Here is a 24,031-nt window from a genome sequence, read left to right on the forward strand (position 1 = left end):
AGCCTCGACCCATTTGGCCAAATGTGCGCGCAGATCATCCTTCCCGTCATACTTGTCCGTTATTCATACCTTTGGCTTCCCAAAGCGTGTTCTCATCATCCTCCTACACTCGTGCCAATCATCAAAGCTACCCTTGTGCGTAACCCACCACCTTGCGGGTGTAGCTGGAAGCGCTGCTCTTCTAGTACCTCCCTCTCAAATGCGTCCAAAAATACATCTACATCATTCAGGCCATTATAAGAGGGCAGATTTCTTACCTCCGACGACACACAACACAATGACCGGATCATCATGTTACAGCTTAGCGTGGTTACTTCATGTAACCGACTCTGTCAATGCTCTAATTCTTCATCAAAGTTCGAGGTGCAGAAACTCTCACAATCCCATGTAATTCGTACATCCATTATCGGATTCACCCAATCTTGGTCTCGCACTGTTATCTTATATATATCATCCAAATCATCATCGCTTTCATAATCACGGATTGGTTCAGTATAGTGCAATCCTTCAGCACGATCTAGGGGCACTATTACGCGGAGTGATTTCTTCTCAAATATCATCTTTCGCTTCTTTAGTTTGATTACCCCATTAATATCAGTATCCCAATCGATCCCAAGGAGTGCAGGGTAGGGGTTGCTATCATCCACAATTTCTATTACTTCGAAGTCAGCCAATGTGCTCGTGCCTTCAATATCTACAGTCACCCCTTGCAGCGGCTTCATGGGGATGATCTTTTGCTGATTTTCCACCCTTAACTGAATCGGAGACCACTGCAGCGCGGGTCTTCCCGTCCGTTCCCAAGTCTACTTTGGTAGGATGTTCGCGTCTAACCCCAGATCCAAAATAACCTGATCCATTTCATACTCTCATATCTGCGCGGTTAGTGTCATCTCTCATCATGTCCTTGTTTTATGTTTACCAATCTTTCGTACCACGCACGGTTCACCTAGGGTGTTTCCGACGCATCTATTTATAAGCTCCTGTAATCCCTTCACGGCCTTGCTATCGCGCAGCAACCTCATGTAGGTCTCTAGAAAGGTCGTAAGCATAGAAGGGTCCATTTCTTGAACCGGCTTATCCTTGCTCCTTGAGGTGGAAGCCTCAGCGAAGCTCTTCTTTGCTTCCATGAATGTTTCGCGTGCGCGCTCCAAATCGAATTCAGCCTCCTTCGCGTGAGCTTTGCGAACCCATGCACTGTCTTCGAGTTGTTTCCCCTTATCATCCCCTATTGCAGTTCCACTTCGGAGAACTATATTCACATTCGGGTCCTCTTTGCGACGCTCATACCTCATCATCTGCAGGTTCTGAGTCGGCTGAGGTGGTAGCGCCCCTTTGTCGCGTATCCTTGCTATCAGCGTAGAATAGCGCTCCGTTTTATGATCAAAGAGAGTGCAATATTTGCACGACGGACACGTTGGGTTAGTGCAATTTCGGGCGTAGTGTCCCGGTCCTCCGCAATTGTAGCATATTCGCTATCCCCGACCTTTGCCATGTCCTCCTCCGCCTCGGCCACGTCCGCGCCACTAAAATCTTGTTCGCACCATCCTCGCGCTCTGGTCAAGAGGTCGCGTTTCTGCCTGAATCTTATAGGAGGGTGTTCTATCCATCATTAATTCATAGCTTTTGCAATTGCGCTAATCATGACCTACCGACCTACAGAAGTTGCAAAGCAGTTGTTGTGGTGTTTTTACAAACTTCTAGATGATGATGGACTTCGTAACTTACTTGAATTGTTGAAGTGGACGCAGGACACAGATCTTCCTCACATCAACCAGAGATATGCGTGGACTATCGCGACTCCCTTACCGCTTCTCCAACACGCCTTATTAGATCTCACCAACTAAGATGATCTTGGAAACAAACAGTCCTCAGACTGACGGCCCAGCAGGCTTCAATATTAATTCAAATAAAATTACACACCATATATAGCCTCAAGTAGAGCGCTTGTCTAGCCTCTGATCTTTGAGAGCTCAGATTACAACTCAATACTCACACTCGCACTCTAAAATACTCTGCCTAAAACTAACTATAACACACCTATTTATAACACATATGAGAATAAGTGAGGGTCCTTGTCTGACATTACTTAGTCATGACGGTGTCTGCTCAAATATTCTCGAGTACAATAATGCAATTCAATTATAAAATAAAACAAGCGCACTATCTAGATGCAATCAATCTTTAGTCAGAATCATAATCTGGTTCAAAATCAGAATCAGGTGGAGTCCTTTGTCTTTCCCATGAATATGTCAAATTTGACAGCATGTCTTCTGGCTTTTCCCAGGAAGAGGTAAGCCATGATAGATATTCTTTTTTCCCAAGTGGGGTCATTTTGTACTTGAGCATCTTGATAAACGTTGACAAATACGGTTTCTTTCTCTTCCCCAACTTTTGCTTTTCCTTTGGAGTCATGGATTGCTATTGAAGATTCTTCTTTTTGTGGTGCATGTGAACTCTGTCCTGTGTCATAGGAAAATTTTATCGAATCTACAGTTTTTCGTAGACTCTTTGATGGAAAGAGATAATCATCTTTATTCCATCTGTTCACATATGCAAATGGATCAATTTCAATTCCAAGAAAAGAATCTTTCTTACTTTTTCTAAAGTCTGGCAAGGACTGCACTGCCAACTCAACTCCATCTAACAAGTCCCATCTGAAAATTTGAAACATGCTGACTGATTGTTCGATGGCTGCTTGAACCCATAATTTGCACTGATGACTGACATGTCCTTGTTCTTGCCATCCAACTTCGAACATCATTGCTGAACATACCCTATTTGATAATAGCAGATTTATAAGACATACAGAATCTTCTGTCCAACTTCCTGAGGATACACTTATGGTTATTAATGCTTTTTGATTAATTATTAATCTTAATACTCCTTGTTTTCCTTGCATCGGCTCCAGTGTTTTTATCATTGAGATTTTTTCTGGTAATTTTAATGAATGGAATTCTTGAAGCCACATAGAAATCTTTTTTATCTGTTCTGGATTTTCTGCCAATGTGGATTCTAGAACACTATCCGTACCATACATTTGTGCAAACGGATTAGGCTCTATTGGATTGCGGAATTCCATACTCTGATAATCCCAAGGTTCTGTAAAAGTTCTGAGATACTGGAGGGTTCTCATAACACACTGAGATGCTCTGAGTTGAACCTTCTTTTGACATCTGCCATTTTTTATCTCCCAATCAGCAAAAGGCTGAAACAATTCATACTGTGGGAAAGAATCTGTAGATACAAAATTTTCATCCGGTTGCTGTAAGAAAGCGGCATCCAGTTCTTCAAATAAATCAGGAATCCTTAAATCCTGTAAAAACTTTTGAACTCCTTGATTCATATTAATTTCTTCAAGATCCAACATTTTTGCCGAGACATATACAGCAACTGAAAGATCAATTCCACTGATAATTTGATGATAATTCAAAGTTTTGAGAACTTTGATCATTTCTTCTGTAAACCGATTATTCCAAGTATTGTCAAGCCATTTGAAATAAACCTTCACCTTTAGATTTGGCAGAGGATAAACCTTTACCAATTCTTCATCAAGATTAAGAAAAATACCAACATTTTTGTGCTGCCAAGCCTGGCATCGTTGGATCCATTTATTTCTTCTCAGTCGTAAACCAACTACCTTCTTTATTTCTTCAGTAGTATCTGATGAAAGAAACTCTAAAATTTTGAAACGTTGAACAAAAGTTTCAAAATTATCATCAGCAGGAGATTTACCCGAAAGGTCAAACATACCATGTTTGTGTACATGAACCTTATTCATTTCTCGGGTTAAAGCATCTACTAAGAAGTTAGAATTTCCTAGGATCCATTCTACATCAAAATCATACATCTAAAACCACATCTGCCATGCTAACAGTCTTCCACGAGCTAGCTGCTTTGAGATTTTTGCATTCAAGAAATATTTAAAATTCATGGAATCTGTTCTAATTAAAAATTTTGCAGGGGCCAGATAGATTTCAAATTTCTGAATTCCATTGAAAATAGAACGGGTTTCTTTTTCTGCAGGGAAATAACCCTTTTGATGTTTCAAGAATTCTCCCGAGGCATATGCACAAAGAATTTCTTCCGTCTTCTCTCCTTCTCCTTTTCTTTCAAGAAGTGTAGCTGCCCAAAAATTATCTGAAGCGTCTGTTTGTAAAATCAAAAATCCATTACCTGGCGGTTTTAAAGCTAGGAGATTCTGACATTCTTTCTTTAGCAACTGAACCGCTCTGGTAGCTTCATCTGACCATCCACCATGAATATGCTGATGAATAGGTGAAGTTTTTTCAGAGAGATTTGGGATATATTTATGTACATAATTTAAAATCCCTATAAATCTCTGAATCATATGCTTATCTGTCAACTGGTCAGGAAATTCAGAAAGTTTTGTTAAAACATGCGGCTGCATCTGAATTCTTCCTTCACTTATATGAATTCCAAGAAAATCAATATTTTCTTGAAAGAGTAGCATTTTCTTTTCAGATAAAACAAGACCATGTGCCTTGGCCTCTTCAAGAAATATCTGCAAGTGCTTTAAATGAGATTCTAAATCTAAGCTATGTACAAGAATATCGTCAATATATACAACAATAAAATCATATTTACTGAAGATATGATCCATTCTTCTTTGAAAGAAGGCAGGAGCATTCTTCAATCCGAAAGGAACAACTTTCCACTGGAAGAAACCTGCAGGACATGTGAAAGCAGTTTTGTGGCGATCTTCTTCTGCAATCTGAATCTGATAATAGCCCGATTTCATATCAAACTTGCTAAAAATCTTACTTCCTTGAATTTTCTGCATAATAGTTTCTTGTCTGGGCATAGGATAATTAAAACTTTTTGTTATTGCATTTAATGGCTTGTAGTTAATAACCATCCTATCTTTTCCACGAACTATTTCTGAATGATTTCGGACAAGGAATGCAGAACAGGAGTAATGAGATTCACTTCTTTCAATCAACTGAAGATCTAATAGTTCTTGGATCTGCTTTCTCATTTCTTTTTCTTCAGCAGGGGTGCGTGGTATTAATTTACCGGATACCCCATTATCATGCAATGTAATAATTTCCTGCGTAGGGCTTTCTGTGGTCTAGAAAGCTTGAGGATTGTTTGAACAACATTTTAACAATTCCTCATACAAACTGATTTGTTCTGATGACCAATTGGGATCTCTATTGGCTTTCTGGGTAGGTTGTGATTTAGCCTCATACATCATTAATACTTCTTTCCAGTCATGAGACTCGTTCTTTGCTTTCTTGGAACCTACCTTCTTCTGGCTCTGCTCTCTTGTGGCTTCTGAGTTTGCCATTGTTAACCTTGGAACTGCTACTGCTTTCTTTTTAATGTTACATATTATTTTGTCCTCACTTTTTGTCACTGGCAGTACTGAATTAATAAATGGAATTCCTAAAAATAAACTTGCAGAAGCATCATAATGCTGAATAGCAGAGATTTTGATAGTAACCCCCCCAAATCTCATAGAAATGTTATCAACATAATGGGTAAGGTTAACAGATCCACCAATTGTTTCAGACCTAAGAATATGTTGCAATGGCTTCCATAATCCCTTAAAAAGAGATGGACGTGCAAGATTATTGGAGCCACCAGTATCAATAAAAGCATCAACATTAATCCATTCACCGCGGACTTGAACCTCAACTGGAATATACAGAAGATCATTGGTTTTGACTATCTTTTTGAGAAATGCATTTTCTTCTTCTAAAACAGAATTATTTACAGGGAGTGATGATGATGAAGACGCAACTATTTTTGGGTATGGACAGAAAGAACTCACAGGTGGGTATGGAGACAAGGAATTTAAACTGGGAAATGAGTTCTTTAAGTCTGCAATGGTAACAGTTTCAATAGAAGAATGATCTGAGTATTCTTCTGTAAAGTCTTCTGTGTCTGTTTCATCACTGTAATGACATTCATCAATATCTTCAAATTCACTTGGTTCACTTTCAAAACCAGACAAACAAATATTCATCTTTTGGCTGACATCATCTATAGATTCAGTGTCAGATAATGAAGCATCAGTCAAAATATATACATCAGAGACTTCATCCTGGGAATCTACCACCAACCAATTATCTGCAAATTCATCAATCTCAAAACAGGCTTTCAATTTATTAGAGGAACTCTTGGCACATTTTCGGGCGAAATGTCCTTCTTGCTTACAGATGAAGCAAGCATTATCTCTTTTTGGTTGTTTCCTCTTTTTAATATATCTAAATTTTCTGAATGGCCTTTTTGGATTTGCAATCCTCTTTGGTCTGTATTTACCATATTTCTTTGTTCTTCTTTTCCTGAAAGGAGTCCATGGTAATACAGAACGACGTACATTCAGATTTGGCGAAACATTATGAACCTGTTTTTGCCAGCACAAATACTTTACTTTTTCCTGACACCTAAATAGGAGATCTATCCAATAGATTTGTTCAATCTTTTTGTTTTGAAGTTCAATATCTTTCATAATCATGTCTCCTAAATTTCCAGGTAATTTAGACAAGAATGCAACTTTATGGGTAGGGTCGTTGGCTAGATTAGCTTTATAAACTTTGGACATATAATCTGAGCCAAACTGATCTAGATCTTTCAGATTTTTTAACTCCATTCGAGTTAGATCAGTAATTAGTTGCTTTCTCTCATCAGTGGGTTCAGGAACAAATTGAGTAAGTAACAGAACTTCTAAAGTAGCTAGGCCTAGAGCTGCAACATTCCTTCTTTCTTCATCTGAACCGGTCATCCACCAGTCCCAAACAATGTGTGCCATGCGTTTTTCTGCTAGCAAGAAGATTGAGAAATTGTCTAACTTAGACACTACTTGCATCTGGTACAAAGCACCAATGCATATTCTGATTGATTCAGATGGATTTTTAGATTTATCCAGGTCTAGAACATATCTAGATGAATTAGTAGCAAACAAATCTTCTTCTACTCTTGGATATTTTGGTTCTTTGAACACATTGGCTTTCTGTAGGGATGCCATTATAAATGATGGAAATAAAGTAGAAGCGTTTTCAAAAGTTTCCAATTCACTTCAATATTAATTCAAATAAAATTACACACCATATATAGCCTCAAGCAGAGCGCTTGTCTACAGCAAATGACGGTTATCCGTCGTATGTTTCCCTGCTACTTGACATATAGCGCACCACAATATAGGCCTCGTGCTCGGTCTTGCTTGAGCTTCCATCCTCAAAGGCATCAGTCCTCCTCCTGCAATATAGTTCGCAAAGACCAGGCAATCGTCCTTGGGGGCGTCTTTCCATACTACCTCCATCGATTCATTTTCTAGAATTTTTGTTGCTGATGCATCGAGTTTTCTTTTATTCCTTTTCCTCTTCACTATAGCCTTATGTGTTGGGATGTAGAATATATCCAATGGGGGTAACTCAATCTTTAAAACAATTTCTGAAGTTAAGTAGGCATGGATGATTTCAATATCTTGAATAGTTGTAACTCCTTGTATTGTTGTTTCTAGATTTATAACTTGTTGAGCCTGTTTAGGAGTCTGAAATCCATTTGTTCCTTCAAGACCTGTCTCTATCTGCGACACTTGGAGATTTTTATTAAATTGCTCCCATTCTTTATCCAGATCAATGACTTTGATCTTTTCTATTTGAACCTGTATGGAGCCAGTCTCCATGTGTTCCTTGGCAAAGGCCTTTTTGATTGTTTCTTCAGCATTTTCCTCTATGTCCTTCTCGAAATCTTTCTCAGGGCTTTCTTCCTTATTATGAGATTGATGTTCAGAATTTTCTGAACCTTGACCTTACTTCTTTTGAGATTCCTCATCAGAATTGTGCTTGGAACTTTCCTCCAAGCTTACATTGGGAATAGGTTCTCTTATTTCTTCAATTAGTAATAGGTCCAAAGGGGCCTTTTTCAGTCTTTTATTCTTGTATATGTGGAAGCGGTTGAGATCCGATGAGTTCATTTTTATTGATGCTAAATGTAAAACCTGTGAAAATCTCTCAGCTTCCTCAAAGAGATCATCAAACTCATCGTCCTGGTGAATAAATTCCCTGATTTTGACCATATTAGTGGAAGTTTCGGGCAACCTTGTTAGGGTCACTATCTGCCTGACACAGTTCCCAGATTCAGAGATGTGATGTTTTGTATCTCTTTTGTCGCGTGCCCAAAATCATGTAATATGAAAGAACCACATTGCACCGAAAAGGTCGGCCAGATGGATTTCTTCATTTCTTTGAGGGTTTTCGTAATACCATCCCACAGTGTTTGATAGGCAATCTCCCTTGCCAATAATTATTTGGAACATAAAATGGAAGAACATGTGGAGCTATAATACTACCAAAAACTATGATATAAGTAAATAATTCCTCTCCAAACCATCTTGCCACTGGCAAGATGTCTATCTTTGCTTCCTCTGATAGCCTCAGGGCTTTCTTATCAAAAATGGTTTGATAAATTGGCAACATAACTCCATGACAAATTTTATAAAAATGGGAGCTAAATTGTGATTCCCATAAAACTTTATGATAAGCATGGATAGGAGTAGGGTCATATAGAGTCCATTTCCAACCAATGTTTGGAAAATGTCAACAAAAACATATAGAATCCATGACTTAAGCACTCATGTAAAAGGGAGGGATAACCCGAGTGGAGATAATTATATTGCGCCTATATTCTCTAATGGCCATAGCCAAATTTCCCGACAAAATATTGCTCCAGTTCATAATTATCGCATTAACAGCCATATCAATCAATGGAACCCATTCAATAGAAAATTTAGTGTTGTTAGCCTTTCCAAATACCCTACACATCATTGCGGCTGCAAAATTATGTGGCATTGACAGAGGTGCAATTGGGTACATACCATATTTCTCTCACTTGAACTTGCTAGAACCAAACGTCCAATTCTACATGACGTCCATCAAGTCTTCATTTTATTTCGTAAAATGCTCAATAAAGGCTTTATCATAGAGCTTCTATGGCTCTGACAGATGGTACATTCAGTGCAAATTGCCTGGAGTAAATGACCCCACGACTTCATGCCTGGAATTTCTGGAATTTCCATCCATATTACCATATCCGTTTATGGTAATATTTTAGGCCTTGCAGCGATCTTGTACAGGAAAACATGCTACTTCAAAATAGGAAGCATCGGATGAGTCCTCGTCATCTGTTGTTATTTAATTTCTAGTACTCTTGGGTTTTCTTCCTCCAGTAAATTATACATTGCCTCCCATGATGTAGTCCCACCATCCTTGTTGCAGGTGGTATCAGAGAAGAGTGGAATCATGTCTGAATCCTTAGATGTAGTAGCCTCTACAGCCCCCTTTCCTTTCTTAACCATTTTTTCAAGCGTTGTTTCCTTAAGAAATTTCCTCAAATTTGGGTAATGGAGAAAACAGAATGAGAACACAGCGAGACAATAAAAGCGGAAAGACAATAACACAATAAATTTTGAAAGAACGTAAGGACGAAGCTTTTATTTCAAATACGGGTAAAAAATATATCAATTTTCTCAATCCATTAAAAGAGTAAATGCAATTAAACATTATTAACTATGCATTAAGGCCTATGTGTGATTTCCTTTATAACTCATCAAAACATCACATCGCAAGTTTCTAAATGATATTTCAAATTGGTGCATTAAGTGTGATACCAATCCTGTGATTACATCGCAACATCACAATATTGCAAATCACAATATTGGTGATATCGAGAATACACCAATTCAAAGTCACTTGCATTTTTCGATTTGTGATGAGCGACTTACTTTTCTATTTTACGAGTGACTTTCCTTAAACGGATAATTATTCCATAAAAACAGTTATTCACGATATGTCAATTTTGCGATTTGTGATGAGCGACTTACTTTTTTATTTTACGAGTGCTTTTCCTTAAACGGATAATTATTCCATAAAAACAGTGATTCACGATATGTCAGACCTGATTCAAGTTATAACAGTTTGCATTATTCTGTTGGGTCCTGGCCACATTGCAATTCATAGTTTTCATGGTTTGCATGTTTGCGCCTTTATGGAAGCCGCAATGCAATTGCGATAAATACTTTATTTTATAAGGAATGCTTTAAGCCTTCAGTGTTATAAAAAGTTCAATGCTACCTTTGGTCGTTTACAGGGGTTTCTTTTATCACATTTCGTAGATTTTGACTCACAAGTAAACTTTGGTCTTTTACGGGGGTTTCTTTTATCACATTTCGTAGATTTTGACTTATGAATAACCTTTGTTACTTTGGATCCTACGATTTGCGATAAAGCGAAAATTCCTAGTCACAAAGTGACTTGGTTTGATATCTTAAGTTTATCCAAGGTTTTATTCCAAATGGCTTCAAAAGGCAAGCTCTTATTTGCTAGTTTTTTGAAAAGAATTTGAAAAGTCCCCATTTATTAATACAATACTAACTATTTATATAATAAATGGGGGGGTTGTTGAACAGTACAATAAAGTGGTACGCCAAATTACATGCACGATAAATTGAACTCTAGTCATCACATATTAATTATGTATTTGACGTTTGAACCAATCCACACGAATTGAGTTCATGGCATAAACATATTGTTTCTTTAGTTGCTTCCTTAGCTACCATGGATGTACTATGCTTAATAAGAAGATAGAGAAAGAGTTCTCAACTTCTTACTAGACCATGAAAAAATACATGAACCAAGTTGAAAAATGTACCCTATGGTAGCTCATATATCTAAATTGTTTCCTTCCTAATCATAATCTATATAACCAAGAAGAGAAAGTGTATCCTTGCTCGAAAAGAAATCAACCCCCATATGCACACTAGATCTTGGAAGAGGCCCAAAAACTTTGTATGTACAAAGGAGGGAAGAGGCCCAACATATAGACCACCGAAAATGAACTTAAAGAAACCTATTACGAAAGAAACATGCAAACCCATCCATATGTTACTACAAAAACTTCTCAACCCTCTGAGGTCATATAGATATGTACATACTTGTACAATGTACGAAGATTCGAGAGAGAAGGTTGAATAGCTAAATCACTGTGAAAATAAACCCAACAAAAAAATTCACTAAAAATAAGCTCCTATTGAAAAACAAAATAGCTTCAAGAGAACAATAAGGCTTGGCAGAAAAAAAATAGGAATGGTAAACACCAAACCTAAAATATGCACCAAAAACTTTAGGTTATATTTCTTTTTACCAAGGATAGGTCAAACAAACTAATTGAAAATTAGGAAAGACAACCAAATTAAATGAACCAATAAGTTGATCCTTGCTTATTCATTATTCCAGAGCCAATGGTGAAGCCAGAAGAAGAAAATGTATATATGCACCAAAAACTTCAGATTATAAAATAAATAAATATATCAAAAATAGGTTGAACAAACTAATTAACAAAATTAAATTTAATGAATCAATAAGTTGATCTAGCTTATTCATTATTATGGAGCTAATGGTGAAGTCGGAATATATATATATATATATATATATATATATATATATATATATATATATATATATCTATATATATATATATATATATCTATATATATATATATATATCTATATATATATATATATATATATATATATATATATATATATATATATATATATATATATATATATATATATATATAGATATATCTATATATAGATATATATATAGATATATATATAATCAATCTTGTAGTGAAAATTCCGAGAGAGAAGCCTTAATGGTTAATATACTTATATGGCTCAACTATAAATAATAGTGTTTATCCAATTGAAGAAAATATTGTTACAATTTTTTTTTACTGAAAAAGATAGAAAATAATAACCAACTCTAACGCCATGTTAGAATATTTGGAACGTGAACAATAATAAAACACGCCAAATTTACAAGGTAAAACTCTAATTGGGCAAACATCCATGGGAAGGAAATAACTTCCATACTATCTTCAAAAATATCCAATCTTACATAGAGCATCTCCACAAATATTTCACAACTTTACACAGATGAAACTTTGATATTCTTTTGTTATGCTTTTCATAGGACTCCATAACCTCTGCTATATCTAAGTAATCGAGGAATTACATCCAAATAATACATATGGGATAATGTAATTTCTCTTTTTTATATAATAAATGATTACAAGGGTAATTTACTCCATGATGAATGTGGGGTGTACCTCTTTTACATAAGGATAAAGTTTCTTTTGACACAACCCAGACATATTATCTTCCAAAGGGGCACATTCCAACAATAATTTTACTTCAACATATTTTTTTTTATAAAATTATATTAAGTGATTGTAGTTTCCAATGACTAGGGAGCCATGAGAGAAATATTAGGTAAATGAGGGAGTTCATGAATGCATTTCTAGGTATTACAAAAATGTATAGTTGAGGATGAGCTCAATGTTACACAGATGGATTATTTTTAGATAACTTACATTATTCTTCTTTTATTTAATGTATTTCTTTCACTGTAACAAAATATTCCATTAACACCAAGTTTATCTCTAAATTCAATGTATTTCTGTCACTGTAACAAAATATTCCATTAACACCAAGTTTATCTCTAAATTCAATGTATTTTTCCTGTCAATGTAGAACATTTTTTTCATTTTACATTGATTTTGGTACTAATTTTAATGACAAATTTTTCTCACATTACATTTTTCATTAATTGTTTTTCTAAGTTTTATCTATGATCACACTTTTGTGCTAGGTTTAGCATCATGCAATTTAACTAGAGTAACACTGTGTATTGTGTTGATTTTTTCTCATAATGTAGCTTCTTCTATACCACCAACTTTACCATATTTTTGTTTTTTTACACCAAATGAGCTTTGCTTCCAATATAATTTCTAGAATTTCTTCTACTTTAGCATCTAGTTTTAGTTCGTCTATATCTTCTAATATTTGTTTTTATTCATAATAAGTTTTAATTCCATAATGGCTTCCACGTTAGCATTGAGATTCTTCCATTACAACTTTGCTTGTAGAAACTTTTTTCTTCCACTATAACATCCACATTAACATTCCATGTTTCTTCTATTGCTTCCATTTAGAAATTGGCTTTATTTCCACTATAACTTCAACTCTAGCACCATGTTTTTTTTTTTTTTTTTAACTATAACTTACACTTCAACACCATATTTTCTTCCATAAGGTTTCCACTTTAACATTGGGATTTTTCTTCAGCCATAGCTTCTAGTATTTCATCCATTTTAGCATCAAGTTTTTCTTCCAATTTTTCTTTCCCATATTCATTTAGTTCATATATGGTTTTTCACCTAATAAATTTTTATGTTTAATGCTAATGTTATTATACTCATTTTTTAATTCGAATTATTTTAAGAAATACGAAATAAATACAATATTTAACATATATCTCAACTTGAATTAACATTATAAGACGCATTAAGGTAGTTAAAGTAAAATTAAAGGCATTCATCCTAACTAAAAAAAATGTGCATCCATAAAATATTCCTTTATACAAACAATATCTCAAGATAATGATTTTTCCATACAAAATTGCAATTAATTAAAATCAACAATGCTCAATAGATATAAGAAAAGTATGTCAATTGGGTTTAACTTGGACGGTTGGGTGGAATGATTGTTATCCTATCCACCTAGTTTTAAATATTGTAAATGAAATGTTACATTCTTGAAAAGAGTAATATATGTGCTCTTAAGCGAGTATATTATGTGGCTTTGACATGGTATCAACAACCTTAATCTTAACTTTGGGCAAAGAGGTAGGGTTATTTCTTTCCCTAGGTAGTCCCTAATGTCCAAACAATTTGTCAATTTGGTTTAGCTCAAATGGTTGGGAAAAATAGTTTTTTAGCCTCCCCCACGAAGGTTCAAATATTATATGTGAAATATTAAGCTTTTGAAAATAATAATCTATGTGGTGCTCTTAAATGTGTATAATGTGGCATTGGCATGGTATCGACATCCTCCCTCTTGCCTTCAAGATAAGGGGGAGGTTGATTTTTTCCCCACCCCATCCCTAGTGCCTAAAATTTTACTCTAGAAAAAAACATAAGGTAGGTAATTTTGTAGCAACATCATCATCTCCATCAAATCAAACATCTCCATCAAATCAAACAAGTCATTATATATGATTTCAATATAATCACCTCATGATGTCATGGACATCATCATAGAAAACTAAATAATCAATTCAAATAGACATATATATAATATCCTATAAAACAATTTTTTATAAGTCATATTTAAAAAAAATCAAAATGATGATTGTATAGCCATTTCCTAATGCCACTCAATGAAACAAGTCAATATGATTTCCAAGCCATAAAGTGAACATATTTACATAAGAGAAGTAAAATATCGACATCCTCCCTCTTGCCTTCAAGATAAGGGGGAGGTTGATTTTTTCCCCACCCCATCCCTAGTGCCTAAGATTTTACTCTGGAAAAAAAATACAAGGTAGGTAATTTTGTAGCAACATCATCATCTCCATCAAATCAAACAAGTCAGTGTATATGATTTCAATATAATCACATCATGATGTCATGGACATCATCATAGAAAACTAAATAGTCAATTCAAATAGACATATCTAATATCCTATAAAACAATTTTTTATATTCGTCATATTTAAAAAAAATCAAAATGATGATTGTATAACCATTTCCTAATGCCACTCACTGAAACAAGTCAATATGATGTCCAAACCATAAAGTGAACATATTTTTATATAAGAGAAGTAAAATATACATGTCAATGATATCATGCAAATAACCTATGCATCTACACTAGTAATTGGACTCTCTTATTTAGTGAAACCACCACCATCATCATCTCAAATTGATCCAACCGTATCATTGTTTTCATTTCCATCTTCTATTCCTCGGATTGGCGAACCTAAAAATAAAACAAAGGGATGATATAAAATGTTAGTATGAAGTGCATTTCAAATAATTAGACTTATCATTGATACATGTAATTCCATAGAAATAAATAGCTTTCAACATTGATTTTATGCCTAGCTAACCCTAGCTAACCAACACATTTTCTATGATAGATTTTATAGATTTTGTGCTTATCTAGCAAAGCTCAAATCAATGCTCATTTAATACACGTAAATTTCTGGACAAGGATGAGAAGAAATATCATTCACAAAACAAAAATAACCAACATGATACTAGAAGCATGCAAGGAGAATGTAATGATAACAACAATGATCATTGAATTAAATATCAACTAGTCAACATTCAACAACATTAACGCTTTTGTGGTATAGAAGGATTCATCATATGAATTAACAAGGAGGGTTGCGTAGCGGCAAGTCCCTGCCAATGCAAGAAGTTTCAAACACGCTGAGAGACTTGTACAGATATAGACAACCAAAACAGTCAATTTTTCAAACACGCTGAGAGGCTTGTACATGATATAGACAACCAATTCCAAGACCAGTAAAACAGACATCCAGATATAATAACTTCAAGCTCGCCGGGAGATAGCGTCGATAAACAACCCACATTCCTGCCTTTAGTACAGATGAGAAGAGGAAGATACTATTCATTCAAGTTGATCCCACAGTTCGTTTTCAGTAGGTATTTTCGAGATTGTCATGGCTATAAAAATCTTCCCCGCCCCCAGCGCACAAACAATCGTTGAAGATTTCATTTGCAAAGTGCTTCATGGGTACTTTTCAATGCATGTCTGACTTCTAGAACAGACAAGTCAACAACTAATTTCACTTACCATGTATAATCACTAGAAATCATATACATGTGAAAGATCTGCCAAGCAACCTATACAAATTGATAACTCCAACTCTGCTGAATATTCTATCCAGTGCCATCATTGTTCAGACTATCTAAAAGGGTTTTGCTCAAAGAAGTTAAACTAAAAATAAAAATATCAGGTCCATTTGTACAAATTGTCCGTCTTAATTTGTTTTTTGAAGATGAAACTAGAAAATTCCGAAAATATATGGCTGAAAAGAGATTCTTCTATTTACATTTTGGGGGAATTAGAATTGGACTAACTCCGTTATTCCGTCATGGTCTCAACACACTCCCTGTATAGCAGAAGTTTTCGACACCAGACATAACATATATGATCATGCCCGAATTGGAACAATACTTGGAAATCTATCCCCGGGATGTCAATATGGCACTATCTATCCAGATTATGCCATTAGTTTCTCTGATAGTCACTTGAAAGATTGTTGGAAAGCTTTAATTGGAGTACAAGGTCTAGAAATGGTTCAAGACAGTGAATATTTATCTGTTATAGTCCAAACCTCTTTCCAGCTGACTAGTACAGTACATCCTAAATTAAGACAGCCAGTATTAAAAGATTGTGTCGCTGTAGGAATAAGCAATGCCCAAGTAGAAGGTCTTCATTATGACAAAAAAGCTTTGCCTAATGACTTGAATAGCCAATATAAATCTCTGGCATCCGCAGATAGTTCTAATAGTTCTATTAAAAGAATGTCTGTATCAGATGGTTGTGTTAGAATTCTTCCAAACATACCAAAAGTACCAAGGCCCATAGTCATGCCAGAAAAACATGTGTTACCAGCAATCCAAGAAAATGAACAACCTCTTGTTAGTGGAAGAAAATCTTTTTATCGTCATATTCCTTCACCAGATGAAACTAGTTCTTCCACCAGCGTACCGCTGTGTACAAATCAATTGTACATACCAAAAGAAAAACCTTTCTTTGTTGTAAATAAAATGTTTAGAACATAAGTCAATTCTACTCCACCTGTCGAGGAATTCCAGTTTGAAAATTGCAGATTTGTAAAAAGAGGAAAATGGCCGCGCTCCTTTACTAGAACAAAATTCACAAAATCCAAATGACATGGACCAGGTATACCAGATAGGAAACTATTTAACCACCTGGTGTGCTCACGCTAAAGATGTTCTAGATGACTTAGGCAAACAAGCTGATTTGATAAATGCTAATCTGAAATTGCTCTATGATGAGCAACAATCAGAAAAGCTAGAAAAGGAAGAAAGAAGAAGGAGACAGAAGAAAAAGGCCAAAGAAGTTCCTAAGTTTCACATAGATATGAGTGCACCCAATTATTGGGATCAAGAAGAAGAAGAATCAAAAGAAGCAGTAACTGCGACCAGTGCAGAAGAGTCCACTTCTAAGAACACTGGAAAACTAACCAGTGAAAGAGAAACATATAAAACAGATAAACCTTTCGTTTCAAAGAAAGAAGTGATGACCCTTGAACAAGCTGCCTCCAAATTTCCTTCTTGTATCTTGCCATCAATAAATAACCAGAACAAGGCTCATATCCTGAAAGAAGTGAATAAGTATCCACGTGTTGAAGAAGACCTGTATGCTGCCAATACCAGTGGCTATATTCTAGATTTGGATAATTCTTCAAATCCTAGAGAATCAATCTGGATTTGGATAGGTGCTCTGTATCAGATGCAGGTTACTACAAAATTGGATAATGTATCCATTATGGTCCTAGCAGAAAAACGCATGACTGGTATAGTCTATGATTTGTGAATGGGACCATCCGAAGAAGAGAGAAGAGTCGTCATCGAAGCCGGACTGTCTACATTAGAATTATTGCTAAAGACACAATTCATCCCAGAACCAGTTGATGAGAAAAAGCAATTGATAACAGAACTTAGTCGAATGGAATTAAAAGATCTGAAATACTTTGATCAATTCAGTAAAAATTTCATGGCTAAGGTTTTCAAAGCTAATCTCTCAAATGATGTGGCTCAAAAAATTTCTTTTTTGTCAAAGTTAGTAGGCAATCTAGGACACCTCATTTTGAAAGATCTAAATGTACATAACAAAAGACTAGATCAAGTTTATTGGGTTGACCTTCTTTTCAGAATTACAGAAAAAGTTAAATACTTATGTTGGCAAAAGAAGGCGCATGACATCACACCCAGTTCAGATGTCTACAAAATCATGCTACCATGGACACCATTCAAAAAGAAGAAGAAAACAAAGAGGTATGGTAGATTTAAACCCAAAAGAGTCTCAAATCAAAGAAAGCCATTCCGCAAATATAAATTTTTGAAGAAAAGAACAAGACCAAGAAACAATAAATGTTGTTTCATTTGTAAAATAGAGGGACATTTCGCACGAAAGTGCCCGCAAAATTCATCAAGTAAACTTAAAGCTTGTATACATATAGAAGAGTTTCAAGATGATTGGTCCATTGTAGAATCAGAGGATGATATTTCAGATGTATATATTTTGACTGAAATATCAGATGTAGAAGAGGAAGAAGAATGTGTTCAGAAGATGAATTTTTCCATATCCTGTTCAGATGATGATTTTTCAGAAGAAATCCATTACAGTGAACAAGAAAATGACATTGAAGTCACCAGCGAAACATCATATGATTTAAAAGATGAATCCGCAAGTTCACAGTCACAACAGTCAGTACAAAAAGGTAAGCAACCTCTGTCACCTTTTCCAGAAGTAAATGCTTTTTGTCCGTTTCAAAAAAGAACTATGGCTCTCAACCAGTCTTCCAAAACCAGAGATTACTAAAACAGAAGGAAATTCTTTGTTAAAAAAGATAGTCAAGACTAATAGCCTTATTTATATCCCGGTTCAAGTTCAAGTAAAAAATGAATGGATATCTGTTGATGCGTTCATCGATACCGGTGGATCGAATAATTTGGCTAGACCATCTTTATTTAAATCTCTGGGGAAACCATTGCAAAATACACTGGTTTCTGAAACAATAGGGGGCACTGTGAGTCTAACTCATTATGTAGACAATATTCCATTAAAAGTTGGGGGGAGTATAGTTAAGATCTCTGCAATACAACACTTTGATCCCTCAGCGAGTTTAATGTTGGGAATGCCATTCTTAAATTCTATGCTTCCAGTAACAATCAGCCAGGATAAGCTGATTATAAATCTAAAAAAAAAAAAAAAGCTATTTGTGTACCTAGATTGTTTATTGCAAATTCAGAAGCAAGACATGAAAATAGCCAGAAAAGGGTAGGAGCCAGAAAGCCATTAAAAGATTCTGACAACTGGCAGGAAGTTCTGCAAATTTATGAGTCGAGCAGAATCTAAAGCAAAACAAATGGCATGCATAGATCCCAATTGGTCTACAGAAAAAAATGATATCCATAAAAGACTTCTAAAACGCTGCTCAAAAAATGCACAACAGTTTTGGGACGCAGAAAGTCCAATGCAGGAAATTGTAACCTTGCATGATAATGGAGTCAAAGAGAAAATGATCCCCTGCACTCCTTCAGACGAACAAGAAATAGAGACAAATTAAAGAATTGTTAAAAATGCAGCTCATCGAGCCAAGTGAGTCTCATTACTCTTGTTCAGCGTTTCTGGTAAGAAATCATTCTGAGATAGTTAGGGGAAAGCCTAGAATGGTGATAAATTACAAACCCCTAAATGCAATCACTCGGAGTTTTAATTATCCACTGCCAAGGCCAGAAACCATAATGCAGAAAATACAACATAGCAAGGTATTCAACAAATTTGATATGAAATCTAGATATTATCAGATTCAAATACAGAAAGATGACCGGCATAAAACTGCTTTTATTTGTCCAGCCGTATTTTACCAATGGAAAGTTGTTCCATTTGGTCTAAAAAACGCCCCTGCATTCTTCCAGAGAAGAATGGATTTCATTTTTGCCAAGTATGATTTTATTGTTACATATATTGATGACATTCTCACTCATAGTCCAGATGTAAAAACTCATTTAGAGCATTTAGAGATTTTTCTAAAAGAAGTTCAGCAGCATGGCATAGTTTTATCAAAAAGAAAAATGACTTTGTTTCAAGACAGTATAGAAAAGAATTCATGTAGTCAATGGTGCAATTCAAATGCAACCACATGTATTGACCAAATTAACACAATTTCCAGATGAACTGAAAGATACAAACACAATTCAAAGATTCTTAGGAGTCCTAAATTATATTCACAAGTACATCCCAAGATTGACAGAGAAAACAGCTCCTATCAGGAAACATCTCAAAGAGGGATGGTAACCAGAAGCAACAACAGCAGTTAAACAGTCGAAAGCAGAATGTCAGCAATTGCCAAAGCTCCAACCACCAGGTGACGGTTTGCTTATACTCCAAACTGATGTTTCTTTAAATTTTTGGGCAGCCGTTCTTTTTGAACGAAGGGAGAAAGGTGAAGAAAGACTTTGTGCCTATGCATCAGGTGAATTCACACCCAGCCAGAAGAATTATTTTAGAGCAGAAAAAGAAACACTGGCTATATTCAATGGGATACAAAGGTTTGAGTTATACCTTACTCCCGTGAAATTTTTAATACGGACAAACTCCAAGAATTTTAAATACTTCTTGTCTGCCAAAATATCAAGACAGATTGCAAAGGGAAGAATTCTTGCCTGGCAAATTTGGTTCCAACCGTTTGATTTTGAAGTCGAGTGGATCCCAAGTAATTCAAATTATTTGACAGATTCATTAACCAGGGATATGAATAAAGCATTCATGACTTGTCCAGGTTCTTGTTTTACCATCCCAGGTAAAGGACCACAGGACGACAGTTTTTATACATTTGTTGACAGATTCAAGCTACTTGAAGGACATGCAAGCCATCTTGCAGAAGAAATCAAAAAGGTTGTGGGAATGAGACAGAGAAGAAACACTTGGATCCAAAAATGCCAAGCATGGCAATCCAAGAATGTAGGTATGTCTTTAGGCCTAAATGCTGAATTGGTAAAAGTATATCTTTTGCCTAATATGAAGGTAAAATTGTTTTTCAGAAGTCTCTCAGATCTATGGTCTAGTGAATATACTAAACAAATGATATGGACCCTCAAGGTTTTGAATTTTTATCAACTCATTGGAGGAATTGATTTTGCCCTCAGCATTTTCACAGGAGCAAAAATTTTAGATCTTGAAAATATTCCTATTAAGCCTGAATTAGGAAAATATATTTTATCTTTAAAAATCCCAGACATTTTTGAGGAATTAGAAGCATCTTTTCTGCAAAGGATTGACGAGAATTATGCAGCAAACGACACTTTTCCTCAATATGAAATTTTTGAGGGATTTGCTAACTGGGAGATAAAAGATGGTTTCTGCAGGAAAAGGCCAACCACTAGGATATCTCAGTGCATTCAAAGTACGTTGCAATATCTCAAAACTTTCTCATCCCCTTGGGATTACCACAGTCTCAGGTTAAGAGAAAGTATTGACCCTAATCCTTTTGCACAAGTTTTTAGTCATGAGCGGATCGGAGAAATCGAGACCAGCAATAATGAAGAGATGATTAAGCAGCATGCTGGATGGTTCAATGAATTTGGAAATCTAAGGTTGACAGAAAAAATACAGATTCTAAAAAAGATGGATGATTTACAAGGGGAACCCAAGGCATTAACATTTATAATTAATCAAAAGGCTTTGGTAACAATCAGTGTTATTTCACCTAATTGGAATAACAATGTAATCCATATTATTAGTCTGATGATTTCAAACAGAATATGTACATCAATGATTTTCGAATTAGGCTGGCAAAACAAAGATTTTATGAGTAATAATTGTAGAGAATGGGTTCAACATGCAATCGATAGTTCCACTAATATGTTTCAAATTTTTAAATGGGAACTTTTAAACAGCATCGAATTGGCAATACAGAGGTCACCCACAGTCCGAAATGTCTTTAAAGATTCTTTCGTAGATATCGAGATCAGCGCTTTATCTTTCCTTACAAGTGGGAAAAACAAGCGGCTATGTACACACCTCAGCAACAGGGTCTCCACCGAATAAAGACAAATACGGAAAAGGGAGAATCATCATCATCAAGGAGGACAATAATTTTAGATGAAGATGCCAAAGGAAAAGGAAAAGCAACAGAATCTACTTTACAGGACGCACTAACGGATGCCCAGGACCCAGCAGATATCGATTGGGACGAAGAGTACTCCAAGCTGATGGAACGTCACTACCAAAAGATGCTCGACGCGTCCAGGCCAGCACATGATTCTTCTTCTGATGAATTTGATCTTGAAAACTATTATGATTCAGATAGGACCATGGTAGAATCTTTTGTACCAGAAAAGTTGAGTAGACACCATCAGCGAAAATATGCCAAAAGGACCCTCAATTATTTATGTTTTGTCATTATAGTTTAGAACAGTAGAGTTAGGGAGTCTATAAAAGAGAGAGATCGGCAAAATCTCAAGACATCGCTTGATAGAGAACTCTGAGATCTCATATTGTATGCTGCTGGCTTGGTTTGAACTTTGGACCACCACTGCACAACAAGTTTCGAGCAGTGTTGTGAGACTTGGTTAAGATCCAGGAGACTTTCTATGTGTCTCCAACTCAATCCTGAAATGGGTAATCAGTATAAGCTTGGCCTGAAACTTGATTGAAAGTGGAAATTGCCAAAACCCATTGAATGCCTAAGCAAATTGAAGTTTCGATATTGTCACTTGTACGAATACTCTGTTAACATGAATTGTAAGGTCTTAGTGACAACATAAATCCAACTTACATTCAACAAGAATGACAATTCTGCTTCCAAAGGGGAAAGGAGGGATAGCATGTTCTCCTTCCAAAGGAAGGCAGGAATAGGCTTAGATGCTCAAAGTTCAAAGCCTGAAGAAGATACCTAGGATGACAGGTATGCTTTAAATTACCAAGGGAGGGTTTTTAAGCATGTATGCTATCCCAAAGTCTTGCATCGTCATCCAAGGAAGGAAGCCCAAATCTGTTACATACTCATCCGAGGAAGGAAGCCCAGAATTTGTTAACAAGAAACAAAAGCAAAATGAAGCAAAGGAAGGGACAAGCTATAACAAGAAACAAAATAATCCACCTGTCTCTTTTTCACACTACATTTCCATGTGACTGTGAAACACTTCTCGGCAGGAAATCCATGACTAAGGAGGCAGAGCAAGTGTTCTAGGAAATTCACATTGATGGTTGACAAAGGTATCGAATCACAGCTCAAAATTGAGAAAACTAATTCAACAACACGACATTGTGCTTTCAAAGAGAAAGATGCAACACGTGGCTTGTTGCCCCATGATGCAAGAGCAAAATCAGAAATAGAGAGCGATTTGCAAATGAATATATGGTAAACTGCAAAAAGAACAATAGGTAAAAACCATTCAACTTCGAAAAACAACGTAAGATGATCATATTACAATCTAAATGGATCTCAAGATACAAGAAGTAGATTAAAATAGGAAATTCAAGATGGCTCAATATTATTTAGCACATCATATTTCTTACAAAATGATGATTGAAAGGGATCTTAAAATGCAAGCAGATTATCTTTTAAGAAGCTAAATGTCCCATATCTGTAGCCTATGGGGCAAGAACTGATCCCATAGAGAGAGATAACTGAATATTAGCCCTTGGGAATATCTTACTGCAATGAATCCAATATTGCAGCTGAATACAATAAGACTGTAAATGAATAGATAAGTTTAAATAATAATAAGTTTAAATAATACAGAGGTTGTCAATAGGATGATTGTGCACATTCTGCGCATGTATAACTCAAAGAATCCACGCACATGGGACGAGAGCCTCCCCTATTTTCAGCACAGCTACAACCGAGCTCTTCACAGCTCCACTGGCCATAGCCCTTTTCAGGTGGGTTTGGGATTCCAGCCACTATGCCCCATTGATGTGGCCATGCCACTTGCAGCTACTCACATGAATTCAGCTCATGTCCAGTCCGAAACAGATAAGGCCACCAGCTTCATTGAGCGCATCCAACATATTCGCCAGCAGGTCCATGACATTCTTGAGAAATCAAATGCCAAGTACAAGCAGCGACATGATCAACATCGGGTGCCACACAAGTTTCAGGTGGCGACAAAGTCTAGTTGCATTTGCAAAAGGAACGCCTTACTGGAGCCTATCAGAAACTGAGACCACTCGGATATGGTCCTTACACCATTACTAAGGCTATGGGAGACAATGCATTTGAGCTCAGCATTCCCCCATTCCTTGGCCTGCACCCAGTGTTCAATGTGGACCGCCTTCGACCATACTTTCCACCATTGCTAGACACATCCGACATTGCAGAACAGCTCAAACCCACAGAATTAAATCCAGATTGCATGGAACAAGCT

General features: G+C 35.9%; 1 protein-coding gene across 4 annotated transcripts in view; it reads right to left on the reverse strand.

Annotated features, from left to right (window-relative positions):
* Nucleotides 1-14,441: 14,441 nt before the first annotated feature.
* LOC149196976 (jacalin-related lectin 3-like) overlaps nt 14,442-24,031 on the reverse strand; it is a 140,507-nt gene continuing 130,917 nt past the window's right edge. For all 4 annotated transcript variants that reach the window (XM_089405697.1, XM_089405699.1, XM_089405700.1 and 1 more), the window contains one exon: nt 14,442-14,852. In XM_089405697.1, coding sequence (XP_089261823.1) covers nt 14,832-14,852 — 21 coding nt within the window. In that variant the 3' untranslated portion in view covers nt 14,442-14,831. The remainder of the gene's footprint in view (nt 14,853-24,031) is intronic.

Source organism: Pinus tabuliformis, chromosome 2_2 (genome assembly GCF_031772625.1).
Source record: "Pinus tabuliformis cultivar Carrire ecotype Pingquan chromosome 2_2, CPIR1, whole genome shotgun sequence".
Taxonomy (NCBI): Eukaryota; Viridiplantae; Streptophyta; class Pinopsida; order Pinales; family Pinaceae; genus Pinus; species Pinus tabuliformis.